Here is a 16,930-nt window from a genome sequence, read left to right on the forward strand (position 1 = left end):
ATATAGCTGAGTTGTTTTTTGTCCAAGTAAAACTCTTTTTTATAAGGATTTTACAGAACATTATGGGAAAATAAATGAGTAACTAAATCTCTTCAGCCCCATGCCGAACACAGAAGAGGGTGTGACTTAGACACTATGAAGTACGACACATACAAAATATTTACTTTACCGTTTAATGAGTCCAACAGACCAAAAGAAAAAATAATTAAAATGAAATAATTTTTGGACACCAAGCTTGGCTGAATCTGACAACAGAGTCCATAATGATTCAATGACTTAAGTGTTCAAACTGTACACCGAACAAACTGTCATATCAGCCCATTTAAACAAATATAATAATAGCTTGGCCAAACAACGGTATAAAGTTAACAGATCATAACAATATATACAAATATGTAAAATATAAATGTGTAAAATTAGACTAGATATAATTCCTAGAAAGTGCAAAATATACATTTGGCCTGTGACCCTACATTGCATAAGTTCAGAAAGCTAACCTGACTTTTGCTGTTCTTAGTGTGCAGCACAAGATGCAGAACAATACTTGCATCTTTCACATAGCTACTAATTTGCACAAAACAGTGTTAGTTAACATATGATACAAACATAACCCTAAGGAAAGTGATACAACAGGCCATTTTAAACTTCTTCTTTTTCAGATGAATATGCCTAGCAACTGGCCAAGAGGAGCGATGACACGTTTCCCGTGTGATTGGACTGTTGCCGAAAGTAGCAACACACACTTTTATAATATATTATCACCTTCATTTACATATAAAAAAGCAGAAAGCCGTACAAGGTAGTGATCCATTTCACAAGTGTTCAGAACTGATTGGAAGGACTGTGATGTCGAAGACAATCTTGGTCAGAGAGGAAGGGTCAAAGGCTGGTGGTGGTAGTGGAGTTCAGGATGTCTGGCTGGACGTTGGTGTTAGAGGCCTTGGAAAGGTCTCGCTGTGGAAAAGGAACAAGAAGACGAGTGTAAGAAAGATTCCTCCAAAACAAGGAGACAGGAGCTGATATTTATAAGCAATCTGTAATGCGCCATAAACCCATAGGCACTGGTTTTGTTTTCTAATAAAAAGAGACAGGTTGAAGTTGTTAGTGATCATCAGTGGAACAAGTGGAAAGAAAACAAACCGCATCATCACACAGTGTGGCTCCTGAGGCTTTGAACCCTGACTGCTCTGTGAAATATTACATTTTACACAGATAAAAAAAAAAGGACGAATCCACCCTCAGATTCTCTCATCAACACACACACAGCATCATCAAACCCATGTTCGCAGCATCCAGAAGATATTTTGTGATCGAGTGTTGTTGTCATTTAGTTTTGGTGAACCCACTATTTCCTCGACCTGCCTCCCATATTGCCTTTCAACGACCCGCATAGAACAGGAGTGAACTTGTTGCTTTCATTACGCCTACTAGGTGGAGAGAGTGATGGCAACAATGAAAACACATGATTTATATTTCTGCAGTCGTCTCTTGGTGCAAAATGGCGGCTTTAGAAAGAAGCCCTCGCTCTATGATTCTGAAGGGACTGACCCCAAAACCTGATGTTTACCACTGATGCTTTACATCCTGAAACATTGTCTCATTATCAAACTTCCACTTATCCACTGTAGCTGCTGGAAATATCTGGTGGTGATGTCACCTCATCTATAATTGGCACAGAAATGCAACAACCAATAGCTGTTTGTTGTTTTTTACACCGTTTTTAGGTGTTTTAGGGTGTCATTTCCTGTAATTAATACAGGGTTTCCTAGAGGTCTTCAGGGGTCCAAAATTAAGGACCCGGAACCTAATGGACCCAGGAAATGTGTGTGCCCAGACCCGATTGAATATAAAAAGGTGTGAGTGACAGCTGTGACAACCGGGTGAACCACTCGGATCCGGCATTCCACTGGGGGTTCGGGCATATTACCCCCGCTTTTGTAATATCAAATGATAGATTTTCAAGCAGCAAAGACAAATTATTTCAAAATTACGAGCCAATAATTCACAGTTGTTCACATAGACAGGTCATGTAAGTCCTCTAGACGGAGCGCACAAGGTTCAAACAGATTCTGGTAGGCCAAATTCAAGCACTTTCAATGATTTTTTTTTTTTTTTTTTCAAGCACTTTCCAGACCTGTGGCAACCCTGAGATAGCATGCAGTTTAGTTAAATAGCATTAGCCAGCATCACAGCAGGTGTTAAAATTCCAAACACACCTTGACTGAACAGATTCAGTGCTGATCAACTCCTAAAACATGAATTTATATCATTAGCACTTTGTATAGTGAAATCAAAAACCTCTACAGTTTACTTCAACTGTGTGCTGATGTGCATGAATCAGAAAATGCAAATAAAATAAAAAATATATATAAAGTTAATAAAAATTACCACAAACTCTGAATATGTGCTGGCAACAGAGGTTATGCTGGAGGGACGCTGTGGACTACCATGGGTCAGCAACGCACCGGTGAGAGGGGAAGCCTTGGTGGGGTGGTTCTCCTTGTTGCAGCCCTGCAGAAGTACTGCGTGTGGGGGTTTACTGCGTGCCGGCGTCCGTGCTGCTGGAGCCTGAAGACACAGCAGAGGAGACACATGCGGAAATGAGACATCGATGACAACTGCAACTAACTCATCCTCTTCAGAACTTTCAAATGTTTTGTGGTCGTTGGTCTGATATAATGGAACTCGGCGGAATGGTTCAAGTTTATTTATTTTTTTATTATGGGGAGTTTGCACACTGTGATCTTTGATGCTCTGGTGATAATCCTGTCCATTTATACCAGACAGTAATTGATAACAGGATATTTTAGATACTGGCCGTGTAGAATAGATTGAGTTTTCTAAGGAAGTAGAATCTCTGCTGGGCTTTTTTTTCATGTGATGGTTAGCGTTGAAGTCCCAATTCAGGTTATTGCTGATGTATGTTCCAAATAATTTGTTTATGCTAATCAGTTGGCTGTTGAGGATCGGTGCTCTAAAGGAACAGCTCACCCTAAAATCCAAAATACATACTTTCCCTCTCACCTGTATTGCCATTTATCCATCTACGGTATATCGTTTTGTGCTAGTTGCCTGAGTTTTGGAGATATCGGCCACAGAGTTTCTGCCTTTTCTCCAATACAATGGAACTGGATGGCACTCGGCTTGTGGTGCACAAAGTGCCAAAGAAATATATTTGAAAAACTCAACAGCAATGTCTCTTTCCAGAAATCATGACTCCGTTACTCAAGATAATCCACAAACCTCGTTATGAGCAGTTTCATGGAGGAACTATTTTCTTTTGACCGAACTACACTTGTTAGCTGCTAGCTAATTCCTACATAAGACTGCAAAAGAAAATAGTTCCTACATGAAACTGCTGACAACAAAGTCTGTGCATTATTTTGAGTAACCGGGTCATGATTTCTGGAAAGAGACAATGAATGCTGTCAAGTTTTTCCAAGTGTATTTTTTTGGTGCTTCAAGCACGACAAGCCGAGTGCCATCCAGTTCCATTGTATTCAAGAGAAGGCAAACATCTCTGCGGGCGATATCTCCAAAACTCAGGCAACTATCCCAAAACGATATAGATGGATAAATAGCACTACAGGTGAGAGGGAAAATATGTATTTTGGATTTCAGGGAGAGCTGTCCCTTTAACTGATTGTTTGGTTCTGAAATCAATGATCATTTCAAAAGTCTTTTTCGTTCTGGACGAGGTGGTCTTGAACTAATGGTGCATCTAATTAAGATGCATATTGGCTGAAGGCACGCCTGGCCTGCATCATTTTTGGGGAGGACAACATTGTTACTCGTTTACATTCAGTAGATGCAGAATGTGGCTGAAGGACAGAAAAGAAAACAAACCTTATTTGCTGAGAGTGGGGGGCGGGACACAGGCGAGCGAAAGACGGCTCCACCGTAGCCTGAGCGCACGGTGCTGTTAGAGTTGGCACTAGAGATGGTGGAGGTGGCGTTAAGCTGGTAAAAGATGGATAGAGGATAGAGGGAGGATTTAGTGCTTGCGTACTCTGGCATTTTTAGGCAGACAAAAAAAAAAGATTATTAGCAGAAACGTAAGCCATGCTTTGGGTTTATGTTAAGAAGAGAGGAAGTGTGATTGCAAACCTTTCTTGATTTATTGGCCGTGGGAGTGCCGAGGAATCTGCGTTTGGTGGGTGTCCGTACCGTTGTCCCATACAGCATGTCCTCCTCGATCTGTCTGCTCTTCTTGAGGTGCTGTTGGGATGTGTAGAAAAAAAGAGAGGCTGCATCACGTCTCAGAAAACATACATGCACATTTGAAGATGGTTTTTTTTCTAAATCCGCTTTTTTTTCTTCAAAATCCAATTTCCAGTGTGCTACTATGCCTCAAATTACTACACTGCAAAACAAGATGATAGACGTGGTGGCATCTTCTAAGTACCTAGGTTTCCTTCTTGATGAACAGTTGTCTTGAAAAACAGATGGAAATCTCAATGTGATTACCCTGGTTAAATAAAGGATCAATTAAATCAAACAGAACAACATGCTGCTTACCCTATCTAGTTTCTCCTGTTCTTTCTCCATGCGATGCAGCCCCCACTGCTCCTCCACGTACTGCAGAAACATCTGACCATGCACCAGAAACTCCCGTCCCTGCTCACTCTCCCAGGCATCGATCTGCGCCTTCAGTTTCTTCTCAAGCTAAAACAAAACAAAACATACATACAATTAAAGTGATATTATTAGATATATTTTTAATGAATGAAAATAAATACATAAATCACAGATGGCCATCACATCTTACCTTGGGCAAGCTTTTCTGCAGGTCAGATCTCTGTTTCTCCTCTTTGAGAAGATTCCCTCCTCTGTTGGTGAATCTTGTGGGATCTGTGGCTTTTTTCTGGGAATGAGAAAGACAGCCAGACCTTAGTTAAACACTTTTTCCTAACATGCAGTCATTTAAGCAATGATGGTGACTCAATGAGCACACTGACGCATGCCCTGTCTCATGTTTTTCAAGTCCACTCCATTTGCAATTTCCAGTATTTTGATTAAGCAAATTGAAAAGAGCTATATTATGTTAATACTAGAGGCAATCAAATTAGATAGAAGATGGCAGTATAACAGTTATACTGTACCATATCCTGTCTAATGTAATACTGCAACTTCATGTGGATTGGGTAAGCTCAGGACAGGTCTCGCCTTGACTTGGTGTTGGGGAAAAGCTTCCTTTTCTGCTGGAAAGAGTGCTCACCTCCAGCTCCTGGAAGAGTCTCCAGCTGTCCTCCCACTGGTGAACCCCTTCAAAAAGCTCCTTGTGCTCTTCATAATGCTGCTTCAGATGCTGGATCTCAGCATCATGCCGCTCCAACAGCTCCTCAGTAAAATCCTCTGAAATAGTCAAATAACGGTTTTAGCCTCTTTTTTTTTTTTTTAATACATGCATTTAATACATTAAGATCATGGCCAAAATATCAAAACTATTGAACCCACCGCTAAAATATGGCAGGAAAGCCTGCCGCTGGTCAGTGCTGAAGAAGCACTTTTCCCAAAGCACAGCTATCTCGGAGCGGATGGCGTCGATAACGTTGCGAATGTTCAGCAGTTTGAGCTCCTCCAGGCGCTGGACCTCTGTTTGTAACTGATGGAGGGAGTAGAATGAGTACACAGAGCTAGAATTAAATTGAAGTTATACAGGACACTGGGGGGGGGGGGGGTCAGGTTTCACTTACCGCCTCCAGGTTCTTCTTCTTGGACGCGACCATGTGTTCAGAAAAGGCCTCTCTCTCCTCCTGGGGAACCTGCAGTCTGTCCCACAGCTGCTGGATCCTCTCTCGCTGACTCTCACACACCGCCTCATTCTCTGCCTTGCGTTCCTCCAGCTGTAGCACCAACACAGCAGAGGGTGGCACCAGTTAGTGAGCACATTACACTCGTCATACGCCGTGATCAATTACACATGTCTGTCCACGGCTTCTAATTTGATTAGTTCAGCCTTTGACCAGAGATACATGTAGTGGTTAACAGCATTGTAATGGTCTAATATTTCACTACGCTATATATCGAACATTGTACCGATATACAGTCCTGACTGAGAAGAACATATCAAGGTTTCCACACTCACAAGTTGGACACATTTAACTTGAAAGATTTGAGTCCTGTCTGTTTGTGTTTAGTAAGATTCAAGGATTGGCATCTTTTGGGTAAGACACGACATGATGAGAATACATCATAGAGAGGCTGGTTTATTTACTCACTCTATATCTTGTCTTTCAAGGTCTCATTTTATTTTTTTCACAAATTCTCAAACGTTTCCCAATTTCCTCACGGAGATCATTAAAGTTTAATTTCACCAAATGGTGTAAATCCACTTTACCTGGCAGAGGAGCAGTTTGAGTGCTGTAATGTTGTCTCTGGAAAGGCAGAAAGACTCCTCATCATCATCATAGATGTCCTTCTCAAAGCTGGTCTCAGGGATCTGGTCCAGGTCATCCATGCACACGATGATCTGCCTTTTTAGGTCCACGAACTCAGTGTGCCGCCTCCCCTGCACAGATGGAGTTGCATTCAGTATGGCAAGCTACCTTTTCAGCATTTACCATAAATAGACGTAACACCTGACCCAAATATCACCAAACATCTCACAGCTCTACCACAAAATCGACTCCCTGAAATGATTTAATCTGTGTCACCATTGAAAACCTTCAACATGTAAATCTTTCAGAAATTAAGGGAATCAGCCTTGCTTCTCGACTGCCACCCATGCATTTTACTTTAAGTACGGTAGTTGGCTTTAAAATGTTTCATTAACACAAGGCAAGGGCTGCATAAAGAAGTGGATCCATCAATACGAATATTCAACTATTCTTTTTTTTTGGTCAGATATTTATATAATTGGGGTAATATTTGGTGTGATAATCAGAATGTTATAACATTGTCAGCATAAAACCTCAGGTATTCATAAGACTGAACAGACAACATGGATATAATAGAAAGCTTAGCATACGGGTTCGGGGAGGGCTTGCTGTGGCCCGGACCAACAGCGTCGGGTTGGGCTGGGCTTGTCTTTTGGGGTCTGTTCCAAGCTCTGGTTGTGGGCCCCCAGGGCCTCTAAATGCAGCCTAAGGGATTGGGGTGGCAGGGACCAACAGCCTCGGGACGGGCTGGGCTTATCTTTTGGGGTCTCTTCCAAGCTCTGGTTGTGGGACCCCAGGGCCTCTAAATGCAGCCTAAACGATTGGGGTGGCAGGGACCAGCAGCGCCGCCGTCGGGTCGGGCTGGGCTTATCTTTTGGGGTCTCTGCCAAGCTTTGGTTGTGGGACCCCAGGGCCTCTAAATGCAGCCTAAGGGATTGCTGTGGCCGGGACCAGCAGCGTCGCCGTTGGGTCGGGCTGGGCTTATTTTTTGGGGTCTCTTCCAAGCTCTGGTTGTGGGACCCCAGGGCCTCTAAATGCAGCCTAAGGGATTGCCGTGGCCGGGACCAGCAGCGGCGCCGTTGGGTCGGGCTGGGCTTATTTTTTGGGGTCTCTTCCAAGCTCTGGTTGTGAGACCCCAGGGCCTCTAAATGCAGCCTAAGGGATTGCCGTGGCCGGGACCAGCAGCGTCGCCGTTGGGTCGGGCTGGGCTTATTTTTTGGGGTCTCTTCCAAGCTCTGGTTGTGAGACCCCAGGGCCTCTAAATGCAGCCTAAGGGATTGCCGTGGCCGGGACCAGCAGCGTCGCCGTTGGGTCGGGCTGGGCTTATTTTTTGGGGTCTCTTCCAAGCTCTGGTTGTGGACCCCCAGGGCCTCTAATGCCAGCTTAAGGGATTCCTGTGGCCAGGAGCAACAGGGTAGGGTCGGGCTGGGCTTATCTTTTGGGGTGTCTGCCAAATTCTGGTTGTGGGCCCCCAGGGCCTCTAAATGCAGCCTAATGGCTGGACTTATCATGGCCCAACAGGCTTGGGGCAGGCTGGGCTTGTCTTTTTGCAGCCTAAGGGGTGGGGGTGCCCTGGTGCTCTTCTTAAACCTATCCTGCCTCTTGGGAGGGACTCTCTCTGCAGCTGCTTCTGTGGCTGTTTTACGGTTGTGGACATCTCTGATGGATGTGGTACGCTTTTTAGAGACATCTGTCTGGGCCGAGACAGAACAGGCCAAACAGCATCGTGTCCGGCTGGGCTTGTATTTTGGGGCCCGTTCCAAGCTCTGGCTGTGGGCCCCCAGGGCCTCTAAATGTAGCCTAAGGGATGAGCGTAGCTGGGCCCTACGGTGTTGGGGCGGGCTGGGTGGGGGTGCCCTGGTGCTCTTCTTAAACCTATCCTGCCTCTTGAGAGGGACTCCCTCTGCAGCTGCTGTTGGGGCTGTTTTATGGTTGTGGGTAGCCCTGGTGGTTGTGGTACACTTTTTAGAGATGACTGTTTTCTCTTTGACCTCTGCCTCTTTGACCTCTGCAAGGATGGTTGTTTTACAACCGTCTCCCACCTTCTCTGCAGTCTTGCTGTCGATGTGCTGGCGGAAGTTTTCCAGCTGTTCCAGCGAAGGGACAGAGTCCGGAGAGATGACATACGGCGTGGAGCACAAGATGTCACAAAGGTCCTGGTCCTGCTCCAACAGCGCCTTCAGGTGCTGCATCCGTTGGGTCTTCTCTTTCATCAGAAGCTCCACTCGTGTGCGGATATCCTTCTCTCGCTGCAGCATGCTGATACTGTGCTCCTCCTGGATTTACAGAAGAGAAACAACAAAACAGGAAACTGTCAATTTTCAAGATGTGGTGTTTCTCATGCCAGTTCCGAGGCAGTTGGTCTACAGCCAATAACTTTAGTGACTGGGATAGTTTGTTAACAAACTTCAGTTATACACAAGTTGTTCAAAACATTTAGTGAACTCTAAATTGTGGATAATCAGAAAAAGTATCTAAGACATAATCTAATAAGTTGAGCTATGAGCCGTTCATCAACAGTTTCTAGCAGTTAAGTATGTTAATAGAAACAGGTTATTTGTCAATGAACATTACATTAGCACTGAAACTGTTCCAGTTGCAGTTACCTCAAACGTGGGCAGCTGAAGTTCCAGGCAGAGTTTCTCCATTTCTTTGCAGCATGCCTGAATGCTGCTTATAAGCCTCTTCTTCAGAGATTCCTCTTCTGCAATCATCATATCCAGTAAGCTCTGGTAGAAATCAGATCAGTACATTCAGAAGGATGACACAACAGACAAAACAAAGACAGGAATGGGGGAGAGGGGGACAGATAGCCTGTAAAACTGCTTTTTTAGGGCAATCTGAACTTGTCATGCAAAACAACTTCCATGTGGCTTCTGAGTTTCCTCATAGGGGTTTGAATGAGTTCTAATCGCCTTAGTTTCACTCAAGGGTTGTGTTCTTGTAGAAAGTCCCTCCCCCATTCATCTTTCTTGCTCACACACACCTCTGTAAAACTCACTCCATTGGTAACATATTCATTCTAGGCTGAAACTTGTTCAATGGCAGAACAGTTACATTAAGAAATAACCATCGAACCTAAATAGAAGCGATGCAAACCTAGTCTGGTATCCAATCCAGCCGCTATGAATCACAGTTTTCAGCACTCTGGTTCCAATAGTGATGAAAACTGCGATTCATAGAGGCATGGATACCAGGCTAACGTTAATGCATTGCAAACCCCTGTCCCTGACGCAAACGAGAAAAAAAGCAGCAGAAGATGCAGACCGCAGACGTACAGGTGTAACGTTATAGAGGCGAAGCAGTAGGAGGATCTGTTCTAACATTGAGATGTTTCACCTTAATGTGGTTCTTCACAGTATTGGTCCTCTGTAGCCTCTGGTCCTCTGGGATTCCGATTTCCTCCCATATGGCTTTCAGGTGGTACAGAGCTTTATTCAAGCATGCCACAGACTCGGTTGCGATCACCTCACTGCATGGACGGACAGGGGGACAAACAATTCGTTCAAAACGACGGTTTTTGCCTGCACTATAACGTACGTTAGCTAACAAAACAACGAAAGAAAATATAATGTCCATGTCGTGTTAATTAACGTTACGCTCCCATAAAGTTATGTAGCATAACATCAACTGCACCAACAACTTAGCTGTTAGCGAGAAACATAGCTAGCGTTACGTTGGCTGGCAAGGGAGTTTCATTAGCTCCTGGCTAAGCTAACAGCTAACGTTAATTTTACACGGTTTAAATAGTTCAACGTGACAGAAATGTATTATTGGTAAAAGCGTTACCTCTTTCTCATGGTTGAATTCCAGCTTCTTTATTTCCTGTCCTACACTATTGGATGAACTGATGAACCAGGTGTGCCTGATCATTGTTGTGACTGCAGCACACCTGACATTAATCAGTTCATCCAATAGTGATGACAGGAAATAAAGAAGCTGTACTAATTTCAGGAAGTAGTGGAGTTGTGCATGTAGCCCATTCCACACATTGTCCATTCTGTAATCCATTTTCTATTCCGCTGCAAACGCCTCCATGATCAGATGGAGAGTTTGTGTTGATAACGTAGCAACTAGCAAACACTAATGTAATGTAAAGCGTCCAGCAGTTTTCGTTGTCGATCGATCTCCTCTTGTGAACGAGTAACTTCCTCTTCAACAGCAGCAGTTAGGCGCTGCTTCACCACCGCTCTCAGCTGCTGGACTTTAGACATTTTCATTTTCACACAGTGACTTAATAACTTTATCCTTCAAAGCTCCAATAGCTTCACAGCTAACGTTAGCTTCACAGCTAAACTATTCATCAGAGTCCATGAGGAGCTTCTTCTTCATCTAAGTTAACGGAGCCCCGGCTCCACTTTAGATTCGTGGTAATATCACTCGCACATATGAGTCTTCTGTTTGTAAATTAAACTTCTGAAAGTGTGTAACCGGAAAATAATATGCTACTGCTAACGAACGGAGCTTCAACCAACACACGTCCCACTGACCAGACCACACTTCTTCTTCTTCTTCCTTTGCGTTTAATGGCGGTTGGCAAACAACTTTCTGGTGCATTACCGCCACCCACTGATCTGGAGTGTGGACTAAAATCTATCTTTGTGATTCTATGCACACCAACAATTAAGTCCTTTCAAACAATAAACACACTAACCATAATTAAATAATAAGGAACCAATTAACAACGCTGGCACAGATGTTGTCTTAAAGGCCCCACTACATATCCTTAACGCTTGTGCTTGTATAACATCCAAGTTTTCTTAACACAGATTTACATGCTGACCCATATGCTACACACCCATAATCCAGAGCTGATCTTATTAAACCTATAGTTTGCAAAGCAGTCCTATCAGCTCCCCACTCTGTTCCCACTAAACACATTTAATACCTTTTTAGACTGAATCCACTTTGATGACTTGATCTAAGATCCCTCACTTCCAGATAATCAGTAATAATCAGTGTAATCATACGCTCCATCATTTTACACATGTTAAAGCAATTGGTCTATAGTTGGATGGATTAGTGGGATCTTTTCCTGATTTCCTAATGGGAACAATAACTGCTTGTTTCCAACTATGTGGTAACTTTCCTTACTGACAAACCTTGTTATACAAGTGTAATATGAGCTCTAATGCAGCATCTGACAAATGCTTCAACATGATATAGCATATTTGATCTTTCCCCGGTGAAGTTATTCCTGATTTCCATATAGCCCTTTTCATTTCCTCTAATGTGAAGGGAGCATTAATAGCATCATCCCTCTCTTCCTCTCTTTCCAACAATTTGTTTATTTTCTTCACTTGTTTTTTGTCTTCCTCTTACCCCCTCTCGGAGCGCCACGCAGTGGACCAATATGTTACTGCAACCCAAAAATGTTCCCAAAACAGAGGATGTATTGTAGGCATTTGTGACTGTTACCTGGGTTTGACTCGGGTCTGACTAGGAGTCGGGATGGGGGGGTTGGGGTTGAGTTAGGACGCGGAATTCGCCAGGGTTCTGGAGCCTAACTGGAAAAATCCATGCAAAGGTAAACATACTTGGCCAATAAAGCTGATTTTGATTGCATCAAAGCCTAGTGTCCAGATGGGCTGTGTCATGAAAGGGGCCTTTCTGTTTGGAATGTGTTCTCCCCGTGCTTACCTAGGGTTTCTTCCATGTAGAACCCCCATTAAAGACTTGCAAGAAATCAAGTCAAATCAAGTTGATTTGTATAGCCCTAATTCACAAACATGTCTCACAGTCTCAGAGGGCTTGACAGAGAATATGTCTAGCTAAGTCTAGCTAAGCACTATCAATAAACAGGATTGAACAAGCTTAAGAAGATCATTGCCTGACCAGCAATGACTACAGGAAGTAGGTCCCCGGGCGCTGCAGGCTGCCCGCGACTCCTGGCCTGACCCATGGAGGAAGGACGAGCCAGGACGGGTCAAAAGTGGAGGACACATTTCAGGGAGCCTCTGAAGTGTGCATGCATTTACATGTCTGTGACAAGAAGATGGTGTCCGTCTGTCCTGCTGAATGAAGCCACACTCATTTAACATGAAAGCCATTGTAAAGCAGAAAAAAGCTCAAAGTCACTTCTTCTGATTCATAATTAATAGTTAAAGCAACATTTTGTATTGGCCTCTATTGTGTATTATAGCCCATTAAAACAGGCATAACATACACAGTTGTAGGTTGTTTCCAAGGGTCACTTCAACTGCATTTCTCAGAATAAGTATGAGGCATATTGAAAACAAGACTTAGTGACACTGAGTAAACATTATGTGGAGACTTTATTATCAATAGCAGACACTACATTAACACATAACACAGTGGTAAAAAAAAATCGTTAAATCCAATTGAGCTGAATGGTAATATTAAGGAATACTGATTATGTGAAACATCAGAGAACATTAATTTGGCATACACAATCATAGTCCAATAAGAAGCACACATTCCAAATTAAAATGTTTTTCCGGTGATTCCCACAGTGCTCTACCCGCAAAACACACAGTGGAGGGCAGTTGTAGTACAGCAGCAGAGCGAACCAGTTCCAAACATGAGATTTTACATTCACAAAGTGCTTCTTGGGAGATAATACAGTATGTATGCCGAGTTGGAGAGTGGCATCTAACGATTCGTTTAAGGTTTGTAAATTATGTTCTGGCGGTATTCAATTTACCCATAGGCAGGGCCACATTTAGTTGCCACATGAATGGAGTTTGGTGTGGCTGCCTGTCCACATAAGAAAACGAGACAAGCTAACGTTTAACTGATCTTTTGGTCATTTTCCAAAGGTTTTCATGTAAAAAAGGCAGACAGTGTGTACATAATCACACTCATTTCACTCTAAAGTTCCAAAACAGCCAGTAATGATGCATGGTGTTCCAGGCTGAATCAGTACGCTATAGGTTGCAACATAGACATACTTTTCACATTTCATATCGGACTCCAATTGACTGAAATCCGTCTAGCGACTGAGAACTTTAATCCATGTGCGTTGATGTGTGTTTGTCGTCGCGGTGTTTACAAAACTACTAGCCTAGCCGTCATGTCAATACTGGACCACAATGCATTGCACTGGCAAGCGCAGCTCATCCACGCTTATGGCACGCGCCCCAGCCCTATTAACAGAGTTCCCACACATTTTCATGGATACAATTTCAAAACTTTTCCATGACTTTCAGGAATCAATAATATAATTTCCATGTAATGTGAGGCGGTGCCTCTGAATCAATACCAGAACTTATTACCTAGGACAATTAGGACACAGCTGCTTAGTGTCACTGCATCATATAAGCTATTGAACTAAAACAGGAAAATCATATTAAAAATTACAATATGCACTAAAGTTGACAGATATTAGAGCTACCTTATGTCAACAGCTACAGAGAATACATTAGCTGTTGTTACATTATATGAAAGATTTCTCCAACAATTGCATTACACACAACATTTCATGACTGTTCCTAAACTTTCATGGATTTTACTCATTCCATGACTTTTCCAGGTTTTCCATGGTCGTGGGAACCCTGAATTAAATGTTTACTCTCCTGTGTGGATTTCCATGTGTAACTTCAAGTTTGATTTATGACCAAAACCTTTACCACAAACTGAGCAATTAAATTGTTCATCGACTCCTGTGTGGATTATCATGTGTGTCTTCAAGGCTCCTTTATGACCAAAACCTTTACCACAGACTGAGCAAATAAATTGTTTATCTCCTGTGTGTACTATCATGTGTCTCTTCAAGGTTGATTTATGACCAAAACCTTTACCACAGACTGAGCAAATAAATTGTTTATCTCCTGTGTGTACTATCATGTGTGTCTTCAAGGTTGATTTACAACCAAAACCTTTACCACAGACTGAGCAAATAAATTGTTTATCTCCTGTGTGGACTATCATGTGTTCCTTCAAGTATCCTTTACGACCAAAACCTTTACCACAGACTGAGCAAATACATTGTTTATCTCCTGTGTGTACTATCATGTGTCTCTTCAAGGTTGATTTACAACCAAAACCTTTACCACAGACTGAGCAAATAAATTGTTTATCTCCTGTGTGGATTATCATGTGTATCTTCAAGTTTGCTTTACGACCAAAACCTTTACCACAGACTGAGCAAATAAATTGTTTATCTCCTGTGTGGATTATCATGTGTTTCTTCAAGTGTTCTTTCTGACCAAAACCTTTACCACAGACTGAGCAAATAAATTGTTTATCTCCTGTGTGGATTATCATGTGTATCTTCAAGTTTGCTTTACGACCAAAACATTTACCACAGACTGAGCAAATAAATTGTTTCTCACCTGTGTGGACTATCATGTGTCTCTTCAAGTTTGATTCATTACGAAATATTTTATCACAAACTGAGCAGCTGTGTTTCTTCCTAAGAACTTCACTGTTTTTCCGTGAGTCTAAACCTGACTGAGGTTCACTAGTTTCCATCCATTCATCCTCACTGTCTTCAGTCTCAGAAGAGTCTGAAGTCTTGTCATCACTAGTTGGTTGTGAATTACTCGCTTTATACAAGTTCCTGGCTGGTTCTGATACTCCACAGTCCTCTCCATCAGCTTCTATTTGTATTTCTATTTCAGCTGAGCTGCTGGCTAGAGGCTCTGCCACTCTGTTCTCCTCAGTTTGGCTTCGATGAAGCTGTGAGGACTGAGGTTTCTCTTCCTCATCTTCACTCTTCAAACGAACAGCAGTGAATGAGAACTTGGTGATATCAGCATCATCCAGCCCTTGAAGCTCTTCTCCCTCCTGACTGATCCAGAGTTCCTCCTGTTCCTCTTTAATGTGTGGGGGCTCTGGGTCCTCCTGCTCCTCTTTAATGTGTGTGGGTTCTGGGTCCTCCTGGTCCTCTTTAATGTGTGGGGGCTCTGGTTCCTCCTGGTGCAGACTGGGGCTCCACTCCTGCCGCTCAGCAGGAACCCCCTCCACAAAGACCAACAGCTGCTGGGGGTCTGGAGGCAAGGCTTCTCTGTGTAACTGCACAGCGTCCAGCAGTTTTCGTTGTTGGTCGATCTCCTCTTGTGAACGAGTAACTTCCTCTTCAACATCAGCAGTTAGGCGCTGCTTCACCACGGCTCTCAGCTTCTGGACTTTAGATATTTTCATTTTCACACAGTGACTTTAATACTGACAAACTGTATCCTTCAAAGCTCCAATAGCTTCACAGCTAACGTTAGCTTCACAGCTAAACCATTCATCCGAGTCCACGAGGAGCTTCTTCTTCATCTAAGTTAACGGAGCCCCTGCTCCACTTTATATTCGTGATAATATCACTCGCACATATGAGTCTTGTTTGTAAATTAAACTTCTGAAAGTGTATAACCAGGAAAATAATATGCTAATGCTAACTATATATGAGCGAGAAGCGCCCAGCTAGCGGGGTTAACACAATACCCAGCGTGCCTTGCGGCACTGAAGAAAGCCGAGCAGTCGAGAAGGGTCCGCCTCCTGCTAAAAGTCAATAGTTCTTCTTCTTCTTCTTCTTCTTCTTTTGGGTTTCCGGCAGACTAGGCACGGGTTGGTGCATTGCTGCCTCACACTGTTAGACTACGTCACTGCCCATTGACCTATATCCTCCGATACAGGTCTGTAGCTACAAGGAAGCGAACTACTTCCCTAACACTATTTATTTGTGCCACCCCATCACCCAACAGTGTTTTAAGGGAAAAGCTTTTAACTCCCAATTTGCCCAGCTCAATAAATAATTCCCTCCTTTCCTCTGCATAGTGTGAACATTGCATCAGTACATGCTGCACAGTTTCTAGTACTCCACAATGCTCACACTTGCCATCTTTATGTTTCCCCATGATCATCAGCCCACTTGCCAGCCCACAATGCCCTAATCTAAGCCTGGTCAGTTTGATGTCATCTGACCTAGGCATGCTCAGCCTGCTACCAGCTCTCACAGAATGTTGGATACTGAATAGTTTCCTCCCTTTATGGTCACCCTCCCACTCCTGCTGCCACTGCCGACTAATCCTCTCGCTAATAATGCTCCGACACTCCATCTTGCCAAGTGCCACCTGCACATCTACACTACCTCTACCCAAACTGGCCTTAGCCAGCTTATCCGCCTCCTCATTTCCCTCAACTCCTGCATGCGCTGGCACCCACAGAAAACCCACTCTACACCCCTGCCTCTCTAGTTCAGTCAGTTTCATCAATACCTCCCCAACTATATCTACTCTAGCTCTACCCCCCTCCCCTCCCCCCAAAGCCATCAAGGCAGAAAGACAATCGGAGCATACAACAGCCTGCCTGAATCCCCCCTCTTCCACCCACCACAATGCCCACAGTAAAGCAATCAATTCTGCTGAGAATATTGAGATATCATCAGGCAGTCTCCTACTCTGACTGATCTTGACATGAGGGACATACATACCAAAACCCACTCTTCTACTCTCAGGGTCTCTTGAGCCATCTGTATAAATGCTGATATAATTATTCCAGTTGTTACTGAGATGCTCCTCCACGCCCACCGCAACACTTCCTAATCGCTTTTCCTGTATGGCCTCTCTTATTGTTAAGTCCACCTCTGCCTCTGACCACAG

The 16,930-nt window shown here is 43.4% G+C and overlaps 1 protein-coding gene across 1 annotated transcript; it reads right to left on the minus strand.

Moving 5' to 3' along the window:
* Window positions 1-770: 770 nt before the first annotated feature.
* Window positions 771-10,467, minus strand: LOC310791259 (protein regulator of cytokinesis 1-like). Its single transcript, XM_083652941.1, has 14 exons — window positions 10,170-10,467; window positions 9,720-9,852; window positions 8,987-9,109; window positions 8,423-8,656; window positions 6,341-6,511; window positions 5,697-5,846; window positions 5,458-5,605; window positions 5,219-5,355; window positions 4,769-4,864; window positions 4,519-4,665; window positions 4,108-4,218; window positions 3,847-3,960; window positions 2,389-2,568; window positions 771-954 (listed from the first exon to the last, which is right to left on the minus strand). The coding sequence occupies exons 1-14, from the start codon at window positions 10,178-10,180 to the stop codon at window positions 880-882; spliced, it is 1,830 nt and encodes a 609-aa protein (XP_083509067.1). The 5' UTR covers window positions 10,181-10,467; the 3' UTR covers window positions 771-879.
* Between the last annotated feature and the right edge of the window lie 6,463 nt (window positions 10,468-16,930).

Source organism: Poromitra crassiceps (assembly GCF_964638095.1).
Source record: "Poromitra crassiceps genome assembly, chromosome: 16".
NCBI classification, from domain to species: domain Eukaryota; kingdom Metazoa; phylum Chordata; class Actinopteri; order Beryciformes; family Melamphaidae; genus Poromitra; species Poromitra crassiceps.